This window comes from Psittacula echo (genome assembly GCF_963264785.1).
Source record: "Psittacula echo genome assembly, chromosome: 11".
NCBI classification, from domain to species: domain Eukaryota; kingdom Metazoa; phylum Chordata; class Aves; order Psittaciformes; family Psittacidae; genus Psittacula; species Psittacula echo.
The window spans coordinates 10,717,512-10,737,552 of record NC_137746.1 but is presented as its reverse complement, the minus strand read 5'-3'; the positions used below and the strand labels follow the sequence as shown (position 1 = coordinate 10,737,552).

Below are 20,041 nucleotides of genomic sequence, written 5' to 3'. Positions count from 1 at the left end.
TTAGTGTTTCCAGCCTCCACGCTTCCATCAGAATGCTTCCATTTCAGCTGCAAACTCTTTGAGGCAGTCACCTCTTTTTTTATTCTGCCTCTGACACAACCTTTGCAAAGCGATTAAAGTCTCAAGTGGGCAGGAACACAGACTTTCTGGAGTACACAAAAGCCCAGCATCTCCTTCTCTTAAACTCCAAAGGTGACTTTGTGAATGATTTCATATGAAATGCCAGAAGCAAGAACTTCAGCTGAGCAACTGGCTAAGTGAGGGCACGGCAGCTCACACACACCATCTGGAGCAAATCACAACAGTTTGGAGCTGAAAAGTGCCAACTGGCACAAGCTCAGACCCAGCCTGAAAGCCACAAGTGCAGCTCTCTCAGTGAAGACCGGAGGAACTCCCTTGGCTTGAGCTGGGTACTTTTGGACAGGGGATGCGGTGCGAAGGGAGCCAGTGGGCTGTCCATATGCTCCACTCCAAACCCCAGCTAAGGCTGCTCAGCTACATGGTTGCAGCAAACACTGTCATTTCACCTCCTGTCAAGGAACCACCTCCTGCCTCTTGCTGAGCAGATGTCTGACAGCAAGTATGAAGTGCCAAGGGTCCTCTGTTTAAGAGGTAAGTAAAAGGCTTTCAGGTTGTCTCATGTTGTCTCCTATCACCATGCACAAGTCCCTCCTTATTCATAAGCAATCCCAGTGTCATGCCTTCAGTAGGCTGAAGGGGCAGAAGAAGGAGAAATGAGCACACTTGGCATGTGAGGCGCTGGCACAGGGTGCCCAGTGAAGCTGTGGCTGCCCCTTCCCTGGCAGTGCTCAAGGCCAGGTTGGACGGGGCTTGGAGCAACCTCATCTAGTGGAAGGTGTCCCTGCTTTAAAGGTCCCTTCCAACACAAACGATTTTATGATTCCAGCATGTGGTGGAGGGGGAGCAGCCAAGGTTTGAAGCAGCTAAGGACTAAAGACAAGTGCTATAAAAGCAGATTGATCTGCCCACAGATCAATAAAAGCCATGAGCCTGCCCAGAGCATGAGTTTGCTGGCCAGGCTGTAATCAGCCGTGGCTCTGGACCAGAACCTCTTCCTCAGCTTCCTCTACTCTCCTGCCAAACCCAGCATTTTACTGGCAGACCTATGAGTTAACAGCTCTGGGGCACTGACAGACAGATGTGTGTGCCCCTGTGCACGCCTCACAGCCTCAGAGAAGATTCCCAGATATCCCAGTAACCATGGCATCTCAAGATGGCAGCACTAGGCGCCTCTACCCTGGGAAGGAAAGGGACCTTTGCATCCCAGCCTGACACTGAAATCCTCGGGGCTAGCACCACTGGGAATCTAGCAATAAATAGACTAGAGTGCAAGGCTTTCTTGTCGCTCCAGCCAAGCATGAAGTCCCCTGAAGGCATACGCATGCTCTTTGTAGGGTGCTTGATGCCAGCGGATTGTTTGTGGAAGGTCAGCTATATAACACAGCAAATTAAAGTGACTGAAGTGACTTAATAAATGTTTTGCTGCTGTCAGCAGAACCACATCTAATAGACACAGTTCTGCTCTTTACTAACGAGCATCCTTCCCAACTCACACATGACCAGTACTAAACCTCAGCAACTCCATCAGCCTCTTCTAGCACTCACTTGCCCTGTGGACTCTTCACAAGGGCCCTGCTAAACCCTCTCAGACTGGCCTTCTGTTAGCAACCTTGACACTTCCTCCTCTCAGAGCAGCCTCAGTTTTACATGCCACTGGAGTTCGTACAGCTTTTGCATTGTAAATCAGTCATGTATGTCTCCATCTCTCCTGTAAAGCCCAGCAGAGCAGTGCTGTCATTCAGGGAGCAGTCTATCGCCACAGCTTCCCCCTTCTCATCCCTAGCAAACCAAGCCCTGGCCATGTTGATGTACAACCACAACATCAGTGCAGTGTCATCCTCAGCCTGTCACTCTGACCCATCACTCCTTTCCCTCCATCTCCCCACTAAGTTCCCACTGACATAAACATCAGCCATCCATCCTACTCATGTCTCTGCAGCAGCTCTCACCTCTCAGTTCAATCTACAATGATCTCTGTTATTGCTTTGCCCTTCTTTTTTTCCCTGGCACTTGGACAGAACACCTCAGTGTTGGCTTCAAACACTGTTTTATCCATCCTAGGAGGACCACCAGTCATGTCGCATTCATGTGCACTGCACAGTTATTTATCAGACAGAAATATCCTTTTCAAGAAACAAATGCTATTTCCCCTGCTATCTCAAAATTAATGGAAACCCAGGTTCTTACTGGGTGATAGCAACTTGTCTGGCATGTCAGATGGGAAAAAAAACACAGAAGAGAAAAACAAAATCTAATATTTAAATAGCAAGAAAATCCCTAGCCCACACTAACTCTGCTCTTCACACTGCGGGACTGCACTGGCTCTACAAAGGGTGACCAACCTCCAGCAAGTGCAACATGGACCCGTTCCAGATCTCAGCATGACAAATTATGCCCTTAATGAGGGGTCCAGAAGACAATAGTGAACTCGTGACATGACAGATCCTAACCAGCTTTGACAGGACAATAGCAAAATTCATAAATAGAAAAGCAGAATTGCTGGACTGCTTTCAATTTGTGAGAAAGTGACAGGAGATTTTCAGTGAGCTGACCCAAAAGAGAGAGGAAGTCTGGGTCAAGGAGAAGTTTTAAAAGGTAGCCCTGCTCTTCTTTCCAGCCAAGGCTGGAAAAACCAAAGCTTGTGTGCAGCGTCTGCCTGAAGCGCTTTGTGATGAGCAGTCACCACTTTGGTGGGAAGGATGGTTGGGAATCCCATCTCAGATATGCGGCCGCACCACAGAAAGCTGTTTCTTTGTATTGCTTTTGTAGCATTCAGAAACAGGCAAACTACTTCAAAAACCTCATCCTGAAAAAAAAAAAGGAATCTATCCATCCTCATTCTCCTGCCAACGCTCACACAAGCTCTTAGTTTTCCCAAAGAAGCTACACATGCTTAGTGCTGCTGTTTACGTCATTTTGCCTGTAAAGCCAAGATGATCAAGAAGTAGTTAAATCCAGATCTGTCAGAGAGAAAACATAAAATCCATAAACTTCTATAAAAATCCAAACCAAAATAGATCCCACATAGAGGGTATTTTCAAGATTTAACTTCTAGTACTCAGTCAGAGAAAACTGCCATGTGTGGTTAACAAAGGAGGGCTCCCAGGTGGAACAAAGTGCCCAGCTTCACAGCAAAAATAAGAAAAGGGAAAAAAAAGAACAGGTCTTGAGTTTATCCTACGCATTAGGTTACATTTGTCCTATACATTAGGTTCAATTTGACATCCAGGAAAATCTCAAACACCCAAAACCAAGTGCATTAAAGTATTTATCCCTGCCATGGCAACAAAGAAAAAGCTGTGAAACACCTACAGTCTGAGGCACACCCACTAGCTGGAACCAAACATCAGGACTGTGATGAATTCAGTCATTTTGAGTAAGTGGATTAATGTGCTGTGGATGTCATAGTGAGGTGGTCTAAATTTGGAGACTTAAATATACGCTGCAATACATCTTGTGTTCACCACCACATTAAATTAGAAGCCAATAATTCTTGATCTATGGCCTTGTATTCAATTTGTTCAGTTAATTTTGTAGCTTAAAAGGCTATTGAATACCTTGGAGGAAAAAATCCCACATACACAGACAAATATAATCTCGTCAGATCCTCTGCCCACTGGCTGCAACTGAAGCATTAGCACAGCCAGTTCGGCAATTCCCACTGTGAAGTGAGCTCAGAGTGGCTTAGCCAAGCAAACATTGTGTTGTATGTAACCCTCACCTGCAACCAAACATAAACCACTTTGCTCTTGGTTCACATCTACCTCACCCTTTTGCTAAACAGCACTCTCCTAAGGGAAGTTCTGAAATACCTGCTGCAGAGAGACACAATTGTAATATCTGACACCTATGTTGCTGCACCTTTGGGCATCTCCAACCTGAGATACCAAAAAGCTGCTTGGGATGAGAAGGCTCCAGCATCCTGTGCAGACATCTAGCAGAGAGGTTTCCATGACACACTCTCATTGTCTCCAATATCCTGGGCACCACCAGCAGCTCCCAGCCAGGAAGCAATACAGGACTTAGTGGACCAGTCCCATCAATTCCAGCAGGGAGCTGGGCACCTACACCTTTGCAAACCTAGACCTATACCACTTCCTTATGGGTATCCTCTTGCACGGCAAGAAACTAGCCCAGCTCTTGTAAGTCCACAAGTTCTTTACCTAGTGGGCCACCATTTCTCTGCAGGAAATGCTAGGCATATTTCCCAACTAAGTAAACTTGAACCCTTAGCACAAGGGAAAGAAAAAGAGGCAGCTCCCACCGGGCTTGGGGTGAATTCTTGGCAGCAGTTGTGTTTCTCATCACCAATGCAGCTACAGCTAATGTTTCCTTTAGTGAGTTATCTTTACAGCCAGGAAGTGGGTCTTTCCATCTGGACAATGTCAGTCTCTTGGCTGATTCTGCCTAAATGTTAACAAATCCCTGCTGGTGCCTTTATTTCCCCTCCTCAAGGGATACTTGGAATTTTTATTTTTCTTCATAACCTCTGAAGAATACATATTTCAGAGAGCCCTGTGATCCTGTGAAAGGACTAACAGAGAAAGAAAACCCCTACTAGGTCTCAAGGTTATCTGTTTAGCCTAAAAGAAAAAGTATAACACAAAACACAAAGACAGAGGTTGCACAAGAAATTTGCAGGGCCTTAGGGGATGAAAGACTCATTTACCAAATGGATTTCAAAGAGAAATCCCATGAGAGAAGAGAGACAAAGCTAGATATAAACATACTTGCACAAACAATATGAAGGTCCCCTTACGAATGGCTATTTATACAGCTTAAAGAAAGTGAGATGAAGAGAGTCTTATAGGCAAAAATAAGAGCCATGGCTGAGCTGTCCTGAGACATTAAAAACCACATCATCCCGAGAGAAACTCAGGCAGAGGCTTCACCTCTCCACTTCATTCACAGACAGCACAGAGGAGCCAGCACGGGATGAGCAACTCTCTTGGTCCTGCACAGCCCCAGCAGATGCCATCCATCATGTTTTGCAAGAGCTGGCAGCAGAGTGAATCAATACAGTGCTCAGCCAGGGATGCTATCCCCTCCCTATCACTGCTCATACAACTTGGAGACAGGAATGTCTTCTCCACGAACAGAGGGCTGTTCTCTAGGGACTTTGCCTGCTCTCATGACAGGCATACAAAGCATGGAGACACACAACACATTCCATATGTCAAGCACTTCAGATCTCCTGTGGCAAGAAAAGTTCATCCCATTTTCCCCACTGCAGTTCTCAACACCCATTCTTTTCTCAGTATGGGTATGGACCCAGACAAGCAGGGATGGAAACACACACACACCATGCTCCTCAGGGCAGGACCGAGACAGTGGGAGGGAAGCAGTGTAGGACCATGCCGCTGGTCCTACCGCAGCTCCTTTGGGATTGGAAGGAGAAGGAGCTGTGCTTGAAAGCTGCAAGTGATCACACTAACTAGAGATGCATCTTGTCAGGGTTTCAGTGCAAACATGGATTGCCCTCATGTTGCCAAATGTCAGGAGCTGCAACCACGTCCACTGGCAGACACACTTTGGAGAGGGCAAGCTAGTCACTTTTTCAACTTGGATAAGTAGGCATCAAGTGGAACGGCTTAATTGTGGGGCACTCAGTGCTTCATTGTACAAAGTGAGATAAGTAACATTTTGACTATTGGATAGGGAAGATCATAAGGGGAGAGGACGGGCAGCCACGAGGAGTGAAGGGCAGTTGGGAGGGGAGAGGAAGGATGGCCATGAGGGTTGAGGGTAGATCATGAGGGAAGAGCAGGGGCAGCCGTGGGCTGCGAGGGGTGGCCATGAGAGGTAAGTGCAGCAGCTATACAGAATAGGCCACTATGGGGGACAGATGAGGGATGACTCTGAGTTGAGATCATGAGGGGCAGCGACGAGGAGAGATCAGTTTGCCCTTAGTGACATGGTTTAGTGGTGGGCTTGGCAATCCTGGGGTTACGGTTGGACTTGATGATCTTAGGTTGGAAAACACCTCTAGCTGATTCTATGATTCTATGTGTGAACTGCCTGTGCTGACAGCCACAACTCAGCTCCTTCAGAGCAGGGGACTGAGTGTGTACACCCACAGCCCATTGATGCAGCTATTTCTTTCCCACCCTGGAGGACCTGAGGTGCTAACTCAGGAGGTCACACAAAGGCAGAAGCACCAAACTTCCCTTAAAAGTTGACAAAAACTGCTCTGGTGTAACTGACATCAGGTGCTAGCCTTTGCTATGAGCATCTGTGAGAAGTTTCCAGCTCCCCCACATGAGCTGTCATTCAGCCAAATGATTCTCATCAGCCTCCTCTTGATTCTTCCGTCGCTGCTGCCTCCTTCCATTGGTGCCCCTCACTATTCAGAAGGTAGCCTCCACCACCCACATCTCCTATGGCACATGAATGCAGCAGCTCTCCAAAGGGAGATGTAGCATGGCTGTGGATTATCCTCAGGTTACAAGGCACTCGAAGATCCATGGGTCTACTTTTCCCTCAGTCTTTTCTACCCTGTCCTTGTATTTAGATTAGAGCTGTGCAAATCAGTAGTGCTTTGCTCTGGCTCCTGCAAGCAGCACCAGTGAAAGCACCAGTGTTTAAACAGTGTGATTTCAGAGTGACCCAAAAGGATTTTATTTTCTTCTCCTAGCTGGACTGAAAAACGTGAACAGTTAATATGGGTCAGATACATTGCTTTGTTTGTCCCTGAGCAAAACACTTAGGGAACTTCAATAAAGGCAAGCAAAGGATCAGACTCCAAAGGATCAGACTGCTCCAGAACAGCTGTAGGTGTTTCTTTTTTATCTCCCAACCCTGTGGTTAAAGAGCCTACCCGAGAGATGGTCCCAAACACACACATTTCACATCAGGTGAAGCCCTTCACAGGATTTCCTCCCATAGTATCCACTCCCATAAGATCCCTGTCAAAGCAGCTTTCACTCTGAGGAGCAAGGAAATATCTGTTGGGCGAGATCAATTACAAAAACACATTGCCCTTCATGCCATGGGCACGTCCTCAAACCTTTGGTTGAGAGGTGAGCATCACTCAGTCCAAGCCTTAGGTTTTAGTCCAACTGTCCCAAACCAAAACATTTTAGAAACGTCATGAAATGTCAGGAAATGTCCATTGTCAGATCAAATCTGTGAAAACTTTAGTCATACTTCAATAACATATTTTCCCAGGGAAAAATGACTCAAAAGGGACAAAATATCTATTTTTAAGTCAAGTTCATCTTCTCTACAAAAAAATACTCAGTTCAAGACAGGACTTATGAGGGCAGGTAGTTGCTATGCAACTCCTGACAGAGGATGGCAAGTCAGAAGGGTGCTTTCACAGAATTAAAATCTTTATAAAATCAAACCAGTCTCATAAAGTGTTACTTTCACTTTTTCATGTTCTATGTAACAATTACCAAAATCTGGCAAACAAACCCAAGTGGCAAAGGGAGGATGTTTCTTGGAGCAGATGAGCCAGGATGTTTAACTAAGGAAATTCTGTCTTTATGGAGAAATATGTGTATTTTCACAAGATAAGAATTGTGTCTTTCTAAAGGAAAAAGTACTAAACGGCCAAGAGGACTTTCTTGCCAAGTTGGAGTACTCTACAAACCCTCTCCAGGCACAGGGCAGTCAGCAGCACTCACTCACCATCAGTCAATGCAGCCCAGTGTTTGTGGGTGTATAACCCTAAAACCATGTTCCTATTGCACTGATGATACTGAAAGCACCCTAGGTCACTTTTGCGAGTAGAAGCTGCTAGCCCAGCCACACTTCAAGATCAAGGGACATAAAACACCCAGACACGATTCAGTAGATGCAGAGCTTTTGGGCTTGCTTAGTAAAGTAGCTGCTGTGCTCCCTGTAGGAGAGGATACCAATAAGTGGCAAGGTAATTCTTCTGCCTGCACAGAGCACCACGATGTTTTGACACACAACACAAGTCATGCCTCCCCCTTTCAAGCAGCTCATGTTGCCCAAGCCTGCCTGTAGCTTCCCAGCTTTGCAGAGCTGTCAGGCACAGTTACAGCAGAGCACTACGTACTGTACCTTCACCTAACAAACCCTCAGGGGACCCATAAAAACTGGCTTAGAGACTCACAGACAGCTGTTGATGAGAACCAGAAGTAACTCAACAGGATTTGCGAGAGATAAGAGGAATCACATGTTTAAAAAGGGGAAAAAAATAGCAAAAGAAGAAAGCAAACAGCGGATAGTGAGCTGGCAGTGAGGCACAGCTCTCCAAATAACTGAGAATCAGCCACTGGCACATAAATATTCCCCCCAGATTTGCTTCAACTAGACAGACAACACTCCTGGACTCATCATGGGCCACTCTGCACAATGACAGACAGACACTGGACATTCATTGCTGTGCAGTGGAAAAAGGACCACTGAATATCTGCAGCAACTGGGCATCTCATCCATGTCCAGACACTGTTCTAAATCCAAGCTGCCCTGTAGGGCAAGGTCTTTCCATGCAGATTTCCCTCATTTCAGCATCAAAACTATATTTACTCCTTCCTGGGCATTTCTGTGGTACCTCTATGCCAAGTCCAAGCTCTTAACTTCAGTCACTTCTTTCATTCCCTTCCATGAATCACAGATCTCTCCTCTCTGTCATTTCAGCAGTTGAGCACAATGTGGCAGCTGTAGACGTGACAGTTAGTAGAAGGAATTCAGACTGATTTTGAGACGGGCTGACCGACATTATTCATATCCTGAAGCAACATAACCCCCCTCAGAAAATGCTGTCAGAGAAGGATTAAAAGTAATGCCAGCTTTTTACCTGTCAAAGAAGCATACCCACATTGATCTTAATGACAATCTGTAAATAGATCAGCCATTACTGGGCACTGAAAAAGCCATTAATGGCATACAAAAATGGCTCAAAGTATGCAGAAACTTTTGGTATTATCACCTCATAATGCAATTGTGTCACTTCTGCAGTTACTGGGCAGGTGCTTTCAACCAGGTGAGAGATAGGCTTTGCTCATCTGATGCAGAGATACCTAACCCATAGCTCAGCCTGTATCAAGAAAGGAGGGGTTTGGTAGTTCCTAATCATCCCTGCAGAACAGACTAATGCACTATTTCTATCAGTCCATCATGATGGAACAAGTCAAAAGCCCAAGCCAGGTCCCACCCAAGCCAGTTGTTGTCGTTCACTGAACAATGCAAGTCCTTTGCCAGCTTCCTCCTCCTCCAGCACAAAGAAAGGCAAGAATGTACCAACACAAACACCACTGGAACCAGCCACACTGTCTGGCCAAAGGCAGACAAAATCCCCTCCACCATCTGGACTGCAGTATAATTGTGCCTTATCAGGGGTTTTCCCCACAACTCCAATACACAGAGACACGTGGGCACACTTGCCAGAAATAGCAGCTGTGATTTAAGTAAGGGCAAAGCCCACAACATCCTGGAGATGCACACCACTAGCAGCAAGGGGGAGCACATCTGAAGTCCAAGTGCCACTTTGAAGACGCAAATTGCTTTCCAAGGGGAAATACAGGGGGACCTCCCAGTCCATTCCAGCCCACCAGGGATTGCTGGGGTTTGCTGGGATTTTTCTTTACCCATCCAACGCTGGTCCTTGAACAATGAGACCAGGTCGCCTCTCTTGTTATTTGGTTGACGGCTACTGTAATCTTTTGTGCCAGACATTGGATACACACCCTCTGGTCCAGGGGCTGCCATAAACAAGGTTTTAGACCAAGAGCACACTTTTCCACCCTATTCCTTATCTTGGTTAAAAATAGGAACAAATTGTTTAGGATTAGGAACGTGAGACATGGTTCTGTTCTTTTGTCCACTGTTTCCCCAGAAGTCCCCAGCAGAATCAGGCACCAAGTCCCAGGTCAGCCCAGCATCACCACAAGCCTATCGTTCTTTCCACCTTCTCCCAGAGACAGCAGAAGTGTTAGAAGTGCAGAGACTGGGGGAGGATAGGAAAGCACTCTGTCCAGAATTCAAAAGAAGCCAACCCACGAATCAGCATCAACACTTGGCAGCAGCAGAGAAAACAACCACATACAATTATGGCAGGTAATCTTATTTTCAAGTTTGAAATAATTTGTCCTTGAGATGGAAAATGAGCACCACAACCACTTACCCAATAAACCATGTACAGCAGGGAATGACTGCAGGAAGGGAAGGGAAGCTGTAGTAATCTTATTTCTAGTCAGCAAACCATACTACACACATACTAATATTCCCACAGACTTTAGCATGTCAATGCAGGAGAACTGCACATTTTTTTTCCCCTGAAAGGTTCTTGGAGGAGAAAATACAGAGGAAAGCAAGAAGATTCAGCCCAACCTGGAATTCAGCTCCAAAAGCTGCTCCCAGATGGGTTCCCAAACCTCCCAACAGGATACTGTTGTGCATTATCAGCAAGGCACAACTTTCCACGTACATTAATGAGAAACACTGCTGTGCTACCAATTTGTCAGGCTTGGTCTTGGCAGTATTTCTAGGTTGGAAATCCCATAGTTCACATAACTGGTCTATTCACCCTGCTGCTTAATCTGTCTTCACTCGAGGAGATGAACTCCATATATAAACATGCAATGCTGTACATAAACAGCCTGCAGGCCCACGGACGGCAACAATTAAGCATTGCTCCACATGTATATGAGTACATGTGTAAGTGTGTGTCTGGGAAAGAGGCTGTTATTTGCTTTTTTATTATAGTATTCTACATTGCAAATGCAAAGTTATCCAAACCTCAGGCTGGGCTCCAATCGCAGAGATAAGTCCTGACAAGGATAGACTCATAGGCGACAGGATACTCCACTGTTTGTTGTGGTTGGCAGGTTAGTAGAGATTTCAATTTCACTCTTTCTAAAACGAAATTAGGGGCAAAACACCTAAAACCAAGTGATCTGCCCTGATATCTGAAACAGAAGAATAAGAGAGGTGCATGGACCACAGGAGACTCCATTAGCTGGTGGGGTAGGGGATGAACCAACATCCCATAAGAGCGAGACCCATCCTGCTCCCAGATCCCATCTGCTTTGGACCAGGGAACTCAGCTGCTTGGTGCTCAAACTCCCACTCCTCCAAAAATGCACATCACACACACGCCCCAGGGCATACCCCCATTTACAGGGCCCAAGCTGTTTCTTATAAAGAAATGACAACAGGGAAGATCATGTTTTTCTGCTCATTCTTTACAGAATTTGCTAACTTAAATGAAAACAAGTTTCTTCAGATTCCTTGAGATTTTTCTCATGCTTTTTGTTTGGCAATTTAATTATTTTCACAATGTTAACACTGGCCTTTTTTTATAAAAAGTGACAGAAACTATCAATAAAGGGGAAAAAAATTAAAACCTTGAAAGCAAGGAGGGAATTCCCACGTGCATCACTGAGCAAAATCACCTGGGTTCTCAGGCAATAAATGTGCCTGGCTGCCAGCAGCTGTCTGTCTGGCTGAGGTTTCACGTGAACACCAGCAACGGGTCTGGTTTGTGCAGAAGGAGCAGAGCACACTGTGTGCCTGCAACACACACAGACACCTCCATCTCTGAGATGGAATCAAGCCCCTGAAATAAGAAATGATCGAGACAAGCAAGGCCCAAATTCCCAATGCTTTGCACAACCCCTTCCACTTTTCCTCTGTCTCACTTTACTTCAGGGCAGAGGTTCCCAGACAGTGCCCTTTGAGACTCATCAGCATCTCACTTTTCCTGAATAAGGACTGGGAGGGAAAAAAAGGGCATCAGGAGCTCCAAATTTGGCCATTTCACATGCCTGTATTTTGGAGGAGGGGTTATCACAGGCAGCATCCGCTGTACCAGCACAACTGCTCTGAGGAAAGCAGTGGGTAGAAAACTCCGATCTCCAGCTGATCACTGTTCTGGGGACAGAAAGAACAAGAATAAAAACAAAACAGAGCAAACAAAAAATAATGCAAATGTGATGCCTGGCTGGGCAAGCAGAGATTTTAAATTCACAGCCTACCCTGTATCATTCTGTGTTGCCTTTCACTGGTCTCAGCCCCTGCTGGCTGCGACCAGATAACGAATTCACCAAAAAAGAAATAAATCTAGCTGGAGATACGACGTTTATCCTGTATCTAAGCTAATCACCGAGTGCACGGCGTGTACTGTGCTGTTACCGATTTGTTCCCAAGTGTCTCCAAACAGCCTTCAACAAAACAAGAAAGGAATAAAGAGCACCCAGGGAGATGACAGAATGAATAGATTAGACACGTGGCCTCCTGTATTCATCTCCCCGTTTCTTCCTGAAAGGAACAGAAGCTGTGCTGTTACCTAAACCCATACCTACAACAATGAGGTGTATGGTCAGAGCAGGTGCCTGCAGGCTTTGAGCGTGCTGCAGGAGGTACACGGTGAGAAGAGTGCCTTGAACCCCTCTTCCAGATGCAGAAGCTGGCTCGCCTCCACATCTATCACAGCATCGTTAGAAGAGCTGCTCTGGCAAGCGCACAATCGAAAACCCAAACGCTGGTTCTGTGTACGTGCACACCACAAACCCTCATGAAGTGGAAGGATCTGTGCCCTCAGCCTGCGTTTTGGGACACAATGCCCAACACCTCTACGATCTCTGTGCCTTCTCCCCACTCCTGCGACAATGGAAACCATCATCAGCCACAGAGAAGCTGCAAGAACTAATTCTGGAAAACATGTCCTTGGGCAGGTGCTCCTAAAACAAGGACTTCAAAGAGACTAGAGGAGGTCACAGTCTTGCAGTCAGAAGGAAATTCCCACATATTATGGTTACACATATGTAGATGGGAGCAAGAATGCGTTAACAATTTGAAGGACACACTTTTGCTGGTGGTTCAGGGGCTGATGGAAGCAGCACTTCTTTTTTCTTCAGAATTCGAGCTTTCTGAACAGAGCTTACTGTCACAAATTTGAAAGGGATTCTTTTATGCTTTTCGGCAGACAGAAGCTTACTAAAGATCTCCAGAAAGGACATGCTCACCATCACAGCAGAACTGCACATAGTATCTCTTGATCTAAGAACAGCGGGGGGAAAAAGTTTGGCTCCTTTATGAATCACAGTTTAATGACCTGGAAGGCAGAGAATTTCAGCAACCACTCATGCCTGTCTCCTTTTACACCGCACATAACCAGGAACTGGAGCAACTCTTGCTTGTCACTTTTGCAGTTGCTATGTCTTAACACAAAACTCAGTATAAACCATGAAGATTAAGTGCCCTAACTGATGAACCATGGCCCTGCTGTGTTCTCTTCAAGTTTCTTAGCATGTCTGTCACCTGAAAGACAGTAAGTCTCTTCTACAGCAGGATGCTTATCAGGAAGGAGGGATATAAGAACTACCAAAATCAATCACAGTCAATTAGTTCCCAAGTGTCTCCAAGCAGCCTTCAACAAAACACAAATGGAGTAAGGGGAACACAGAGACAACAGAGAGAAGAAACAGAGAGCCCCATGGTCAAGGGAATAAATTTTTCAAGGGAAGGGAATAAAAATAAAATTAAAAATAAAGCTAGGCACCTCCAGTGCAACCAGATGAGGTGCATCAGCCTACCAGAAGGAATTTAACTCAGATTCATTACTCAGCTTTGGATGCAGCACATCCTATCTGGAACGTAAACAGTGACTTGCACAGTCTGCCTGGCCCCTTTAATCACAGAAGATTTTAACGCTCCAAGAAGATTGATTTGCCCCCCAGCACAAGGCAGTTGGTACCGGAGCAGAAGGCGTCAGCTGCTTTAGCAGCACACAGGCCAACTGCAAATGGAGAAAGCTGTAAATGCAGGAGGAACTACACAGCTTTTCTCCCTAGACTCAAAAGAAGTCACTAAAATTTGTCCAGAACCCCATGGCCTTACAGCCAGCATGACAAAAGATGCCAGAGGTTGCAAGTACCTTTTTGTAATTGTTATCTGACTGTTCTGCACCTTCTTTTACATGGATTGCACATATTCCCAACACACCAGATAACACTATGCCAAATACCTAGATATGTTAATTATTGAGTTTTAAGGCAGATTTGGCATTCCTACCTTGCAAGCTGCTGTACTTCCCTCTCTTTACTTCATTCCTCAGAGACATCATGCCGTACATGCCCTGAGTTGATTATTGCCAGAGGCCTGCTCCCATCACAGAAGCCAAGAAACCCCCCGGCGCTCTTGCACCCACTCTCCAAGTAATGGATCAGACCCTGGCAGCAGATCCTGGCTCTGGTTTCAGCTCTCTGACACCAAAGCACCTTCCCAGGCTCTGAGCAGGCAGCACTCCTGCCTTCCCATCACAACCTCTCACAGGGAAACCCAACACCAGGAGCAAGAACAGGATCAAATCCCTGATGGAAAGCCCCAGCACCTGCCTACCATATGGGCATAGAGGGATTAATTACAGCTGTGCCAGGTGACTTGAGTATTCACAACCTGAGCCAGGACACTGGCAAGTGGATCTCTATACTGGGGAGATCATCAATTATACAAAGAGGTACATAGTTAGTATAGCTTGACCCATCCATGGGGTTATTAGTTCCCCATCTCATTAGCTCCAGCTGAAGGTCTGCTGATAGTTGATTCATATCCCTTGAGATCCCTCCTCTGAGCTCCATTTTCATCTTGTATGTAAAAACATGTGGCAAGCGGTAAGAGATTGAGTGAAACAGAACTTCCATGTCATGAGTAGGGAAACAGAATTCTTTTCCACAAGCAACTTCCACTAATTGACAAAAAACCTGCAGAAGCTGGGATCTAAAGGCAAGCACCATCAGCCTCTGTGACCACTCCCTGCTCAATGGATGATACAGGCTTGGCACACATCAGTAAGCAGGAACAGAGAGTGAGTTGTGAACCATGCAGCAGTTCTGGAGTGAACCAGCTTTAAACTATCACCACAGGAGAGAATTCATACCCGTATTGTGTCAGCTGAATGTCTCTAATAATTAATAGGGAACAGGAGATGAAGGTGGTTTTCAGCGCCAGAGAATGTCTGACAGCAACTTTGGAAGTGAAGGTTTCCTCATTACAGTGTTTTTCCTCCCAAGACTATAAGGACTCCAGAATTTCATACTGACAGCATCCAGACCAGACTTCCACCCCATGCCCTGTGTTACTCTGTTGAGGGTGTTGGCCAGGAGGCCAGTGAGATGATTTTGGTAGCCTTTGGGACTAATGTAGAGCAGAGACATTTCACATAGGCAACCCTGCAGTTACCCAGGGGAGTTTCAATCAAGGTTACCCAAGTTTCGTTGGAGCTGTCAAGAAGTAAGAAGCTCTAATTCAATTTCCCAGTCCAAATACATATCCACCACAGAGAAGTTTGCAATAACCATTAGAGACTTCCAGCTGTAAGAATTCCCTGCAGCCTTTCCACCAGCCCATTAAGAAACTTCTTATTCTTAATACTGAACAAATAGATGCTGTTTCTGCAATGGCTGTGCTATGAATAGCTTTTGGGGTTTTTTTCTTTTTTAAATAAAAAAGAACTTTCCAGATGTACTTAGAGACATTCCTCAAAAACTAGACTTCAGACTGCCTCAGGAAGACTGGATCCAATCCCAGCTCCAACACCAATTCCTGCTGACCTGAGGCAGTGCATCTCGCTGCTGCTCACAGCAATACCTTTACAGGTCTCAGCGGTGCTGTGAAGGTCAATTATCTGAAGCCATATGTGTTCAGAAAGACATCTACATGTCAATTGTTAAGCACAAGGGGATTGCTTAGACATCAGATTTTAGGAAGATTTTAAGGTTGAGATGCTGCTTACCATGTCAGTAAATAATATTCTGAGAAAGTGGGGGGTTTAAAAAAAAAAAAAGATCTTGAGATATTTAAAAGCATAACTCATTTTTCTCTAATTCACATGGACATACCTCTCAGGCAAATAAGCAGCAATGCAAAGAAACTCAAATGGAAAAGCAACAGGCACATAGGGAATAAGGCAGACATCAAAAAACCAAACCACAAACTTATCCAGAGGTGGTTGCAATGTTCCAGAAACATTGTGAGCATCTGCCTCGTATCCTACTCCAGCGGTAATGATCCTGCTGCTGCTTCTTTATCACCTTTGCTCAGAGATGTGGTGCGAGTATTGCTATTGATTTCAGGGGGTCAAGAAAGTCCTACAAACTGGCAACTGTTCGCTAGTCCAGTCACGTACTTTGATAAATGGACATCCTGCAGAAATAAGTCTGTGCAGGCCCATTCAGCTCCAGGTGGTCAAAATGAGCATCACTATTAATAACTAGATTACTTAGGCTGCAGTTTCAGAGCTTTTGCTCCTCAGAATAATACTTTAAACTGAAAAAAAATGTCTTTGCTTTTCTGTATGCATGTGGCACTCCAGCACCTCCGTAAAATCTATGCTTGAGCAAACCGCAATGGCAGACCCCTGTCCCCGACAGTCAAACTCCACATTGCTAATTCCAATAATGAGAATTACAGAGATGTCACAGCTAAAATGAGGTCAGTTTACTAAAGTAAGGACAGAAAAAAAAACCATATGCATTCCTGCTCTAATTTCAGTGCTTCACACAGCTGTACAGCCATGACAAGAGATAGGTTCCTTCCTGACAGCTCCTGGTCTCAGAGCATGACTGCACAGTCATGTCCAACGCCATGCCTTACAATAGGTGCCAGCATCTTTTCTCAGGTGAGGTATCGCTAGCAAATACTCATCTCCCCTCCTTCCCTGTCCCTCCACCCTGCCCAACTAATCATCAGCAAGGCTTTTCACCCTCTCTTAATTTTCTGTTTTGCTTCATTCCACCCTGCCAGTTTCATGCTTCTTTTTTGTGCACAACTGAGGCAGGAATCCAGGTCAGAATCTTGCAGCAATATGTAATTAATTGCAACTATTCTCACAGAGGTTACATTTTGGGCTGTTCAGCCAGACATATGCACTCTGCAAATAACAGTTTCAAATCACTACTCCTATTTAGCAAGCTGTCAAGGTCCTGGCTGTTCTTTAGCACATTAAAGCTGAGAGCATAACATGGTTTTTAAATCAGTCTATGAAGAATACTATGAGTTTGTAGAGCATGTAATACTTTATCTAGAGCAACACAGCCCACAAGGGCTTTTCACTTTAGAAGTGTAAACCACTATTGCTTGAGCAGGAGAATTAAATCCATTAGAACTGAGAGAAGAAATAACTCAGGAAGCAAAGGACCTGGATCTCATGTATGCAAGTAAGAGGCTGGAGTCAGTGCAGTAGCTTCCTCAGTGAGAAAGCAATGGAAAAGACAGTGCAGCACCAAGGAGGTTAGGAGTTCCTGGGAAAGCGATAGCAAGGAGAGCTGGAGCTTTCACTTAGTTTTGCACCATCGCTATTACTAGAACAGTGATAACATTGTGCATTAAACAATTAGCGACTTCCGACCATGCATTCCCAGCACCAGCTCAGTATTGACCAACCCCTCAGACTGAAGTGGGCAGCTGATAAGAAGCTCTACTTGGAATGTAGAGCAGGTGAGCACACTGCCCTGTAGAGCATCTGGGGAAGGAGCAAAGCTCTAACTCACGCCTCGGGGATCTGAGGTTTTGCCTAGAAAAGGCAGATCTCAGTGAAATGAAGCACTAGTATTTAGCACAGCCCTTTGGCTGCCCATCTGGAGACCTCCATTTCTATCTGCTCAGATCAGAGGCAAAATAAGTTCAGGAGTCTCATTCCTCCCAAAAGCAGCCAGCACAATATGACACAATCGAGTATGATGTATAGTTCTCCTGGGCCCAAGCCCAGAGCCGAGAGCAGACAGAACACAGGTGACTATCACAACATACTTGAGCAGCTGGTGGAAAACCCATGGCCATTTCAGATACACCAGCGAACCTCAGGGAGCCAGCTTTCTTTCAAATTAAAAGAGTTGAGATATCTGGAAGGAGATAAAATCTTCCAGAGCCTTTGAGGGTGCTCTGGACTGATGGTCTGGGATTTTTTCTTCAAAGATACATCAATATCCAAAGGTATGAACACCCTCCATCCACCTACAACGCATCTTTCCGACAAGTGCTTTTCCCTTCGTGTATCAGAGGGAAAGAAATACCCACCAGCTGCATGGCTGTGCATTGAGGTTTTGGGGAGTCACCATGAAGAGCTGCAGGAAATACAGCAGAAGACACGGAGATATTAAGAGATGGTAACTTGAAACTAGAAATCTGGAAGAGTCGCACTTTCTGCCCTGAACAGTAAAAAGCAGAAACAAAGAGGAAAAACAAGAAGAGGCTGAACAAGGGCAATTCCATCCCCTTTACCTTATGCTTGAACTTCTTATTTTTGGATTATCCTGGGATAGCCACTTGCCAACATCACCCTCATCTGATGACACTGACGAAGAAGATAAAGCTGAGGCCACCAGTGTATGTCCCTTGAGATATGCAAGTGATGGTATGTGCCACTTCTCCCCACATGGTCTTTGTCCTAATGGGGTCACTCCTGGGGTCAGAAAAGGGCATCAACAGATCAGCAGCTCAAAACAAGTCATGGATATAATTGATGGATTAAGGTTGTACTGCAGCTATTTTACAGGTAGGAAAAACAGGGCACAGGTACTCAGCTGGATGCTCCACCATCCCATTTAAATGATGAGAAATCCCTGTCAGCTCTGGCAGGAGTGGGCTCCGAACGCAAGGGCACATGGCACACCAACAGCAGAGAAGCACTCGGTGCAGATCTGACCACTGCTCATCACAGGAGAACTAAACAACTGAGCAATTTTGAGGAAGGGAGAGGCATTATCCCCCATTTTGCAAATGAGAACAATGTCATGAGAGGTTGAGGGAGTCACCCCAAGACCAAACTGCATCAGCACCTGAGTTTCTGTTACTGTCCAGAACATCCTAAAACTGCACCAACCCTACAGGTGGGGCAAGCACCCATTGCTCAGCATGCTCTGCAGCTCCTCCACTGAAGCCCAAGGCAGAGACACAGGTATTCCCATGCTGGTCCAGGGAATACAGCATCCTGCAGTGTATTGCTTCATTTCTCAAATACTCCAAGCTGGGAGTCTTCGCCTTTAGAAATGGACCAGGCTCAAGCTTGATGAAAAACTCATTGCCAGTAGAGCATCATCAAAATATAACCCTGCCTCTCCTCTTCCACTGCCTCCCATTGCCCTCGCATTGCCTGAGAGAAGAGAGCTGAGCAACTGAAACCTTTTTTTCACACTAATCCTGGAGCAGGCACAGTTTTATTAACAGATGAGATCTTTCTAAACTTCCATCCCCCCATTGAAAAGAAGATGGAGGAAGAAAAGGGGACAAAAGCAAAAGGAATGGAGGTGGAGGAGGGTTGAAAGGAAACATCCATTTCACAGAGCTCACATCAGAGCATAAAGCTGAGCTGCAAAGAGGACAAAAACAGATATGAAATGTCATTAAAGCCTGTCCAAGACAGTGATCATCTCTCCCTGGGTCTCTTCCTCAGTCTGCCTCTGACTTTCCCTGGAGAGTGCATGAACACATCCCAGCCTGCAGAGCAATTGCAGTAGGGCTTTGGGGTTATTTTTAAGATAGAGTCATTATGGCTTTTGTGACTCACTGACTTGCAATGGTGGAAGTATGTTGTTTGATCTGCACAGACACAGACATCCAAATAAGTTAAAAAGGGAAAAAAGGATCCTGAGGAGGGGGAGATATTCCACAGGAAATAGCAAGACAAAAAGAAGATGGCTGAGTGGAGCACGGTCTCATGCTGACCCACAAGCATAGTGCCACTTCTACCTTTTGCTTAACCTCACGTTTTTAACAGCTCCTCACCTTTGATGTCCTTGGCTTCCCAGGGCCCGTTATGGGGCATACATGGTATTTAATGGACAGCAGTGTGCCCAGGAATGTACAGGGATTGGGATAGATTGGGACGGTCTAGATAAAAAAAAAACAGACTGAGAGCAGCCTCCGAAACACACTTCCTTTCACAAGGGCCTTTCGTAAACCCAGTTTGTCCTGGTTCTCCTTCGCAGCTCTTCTGCCATGGATGGTCTTGGGCTGGTTTTCCTGGACAGAAATGGCAACGGGAGACAGC

The 20,041-nt window shown here is 45.6% G+C and overlaps 1 protein-coding gene across 1 annotated transcript in view; it reads right to left on the bottom strand.

The window, feature by feature from the left end:
* NEURL1B (neuralized E3 ubiquitin protein ligase 1B) overlaps positions 1 to 14,128 on the bottom strand; it is a gene marked incomplete at both ends in the record, with an annotated part of 93,124 nt that extends 78,996 nt beyond the window's left edge. The window contains one exon of the mRNA XM_080626851.1: positions 14,068 to 14,128. Within this exon, the coding sequence (XP_080482977.1) occupies positions 14,068 to 14,128 (61 nt within the window). The remainder of the gene's footprint in view (positions 1 to 14,067) is intronic.
* Positions 14,129 to 20,041: the final 5,913 nt, after the last annotated feature.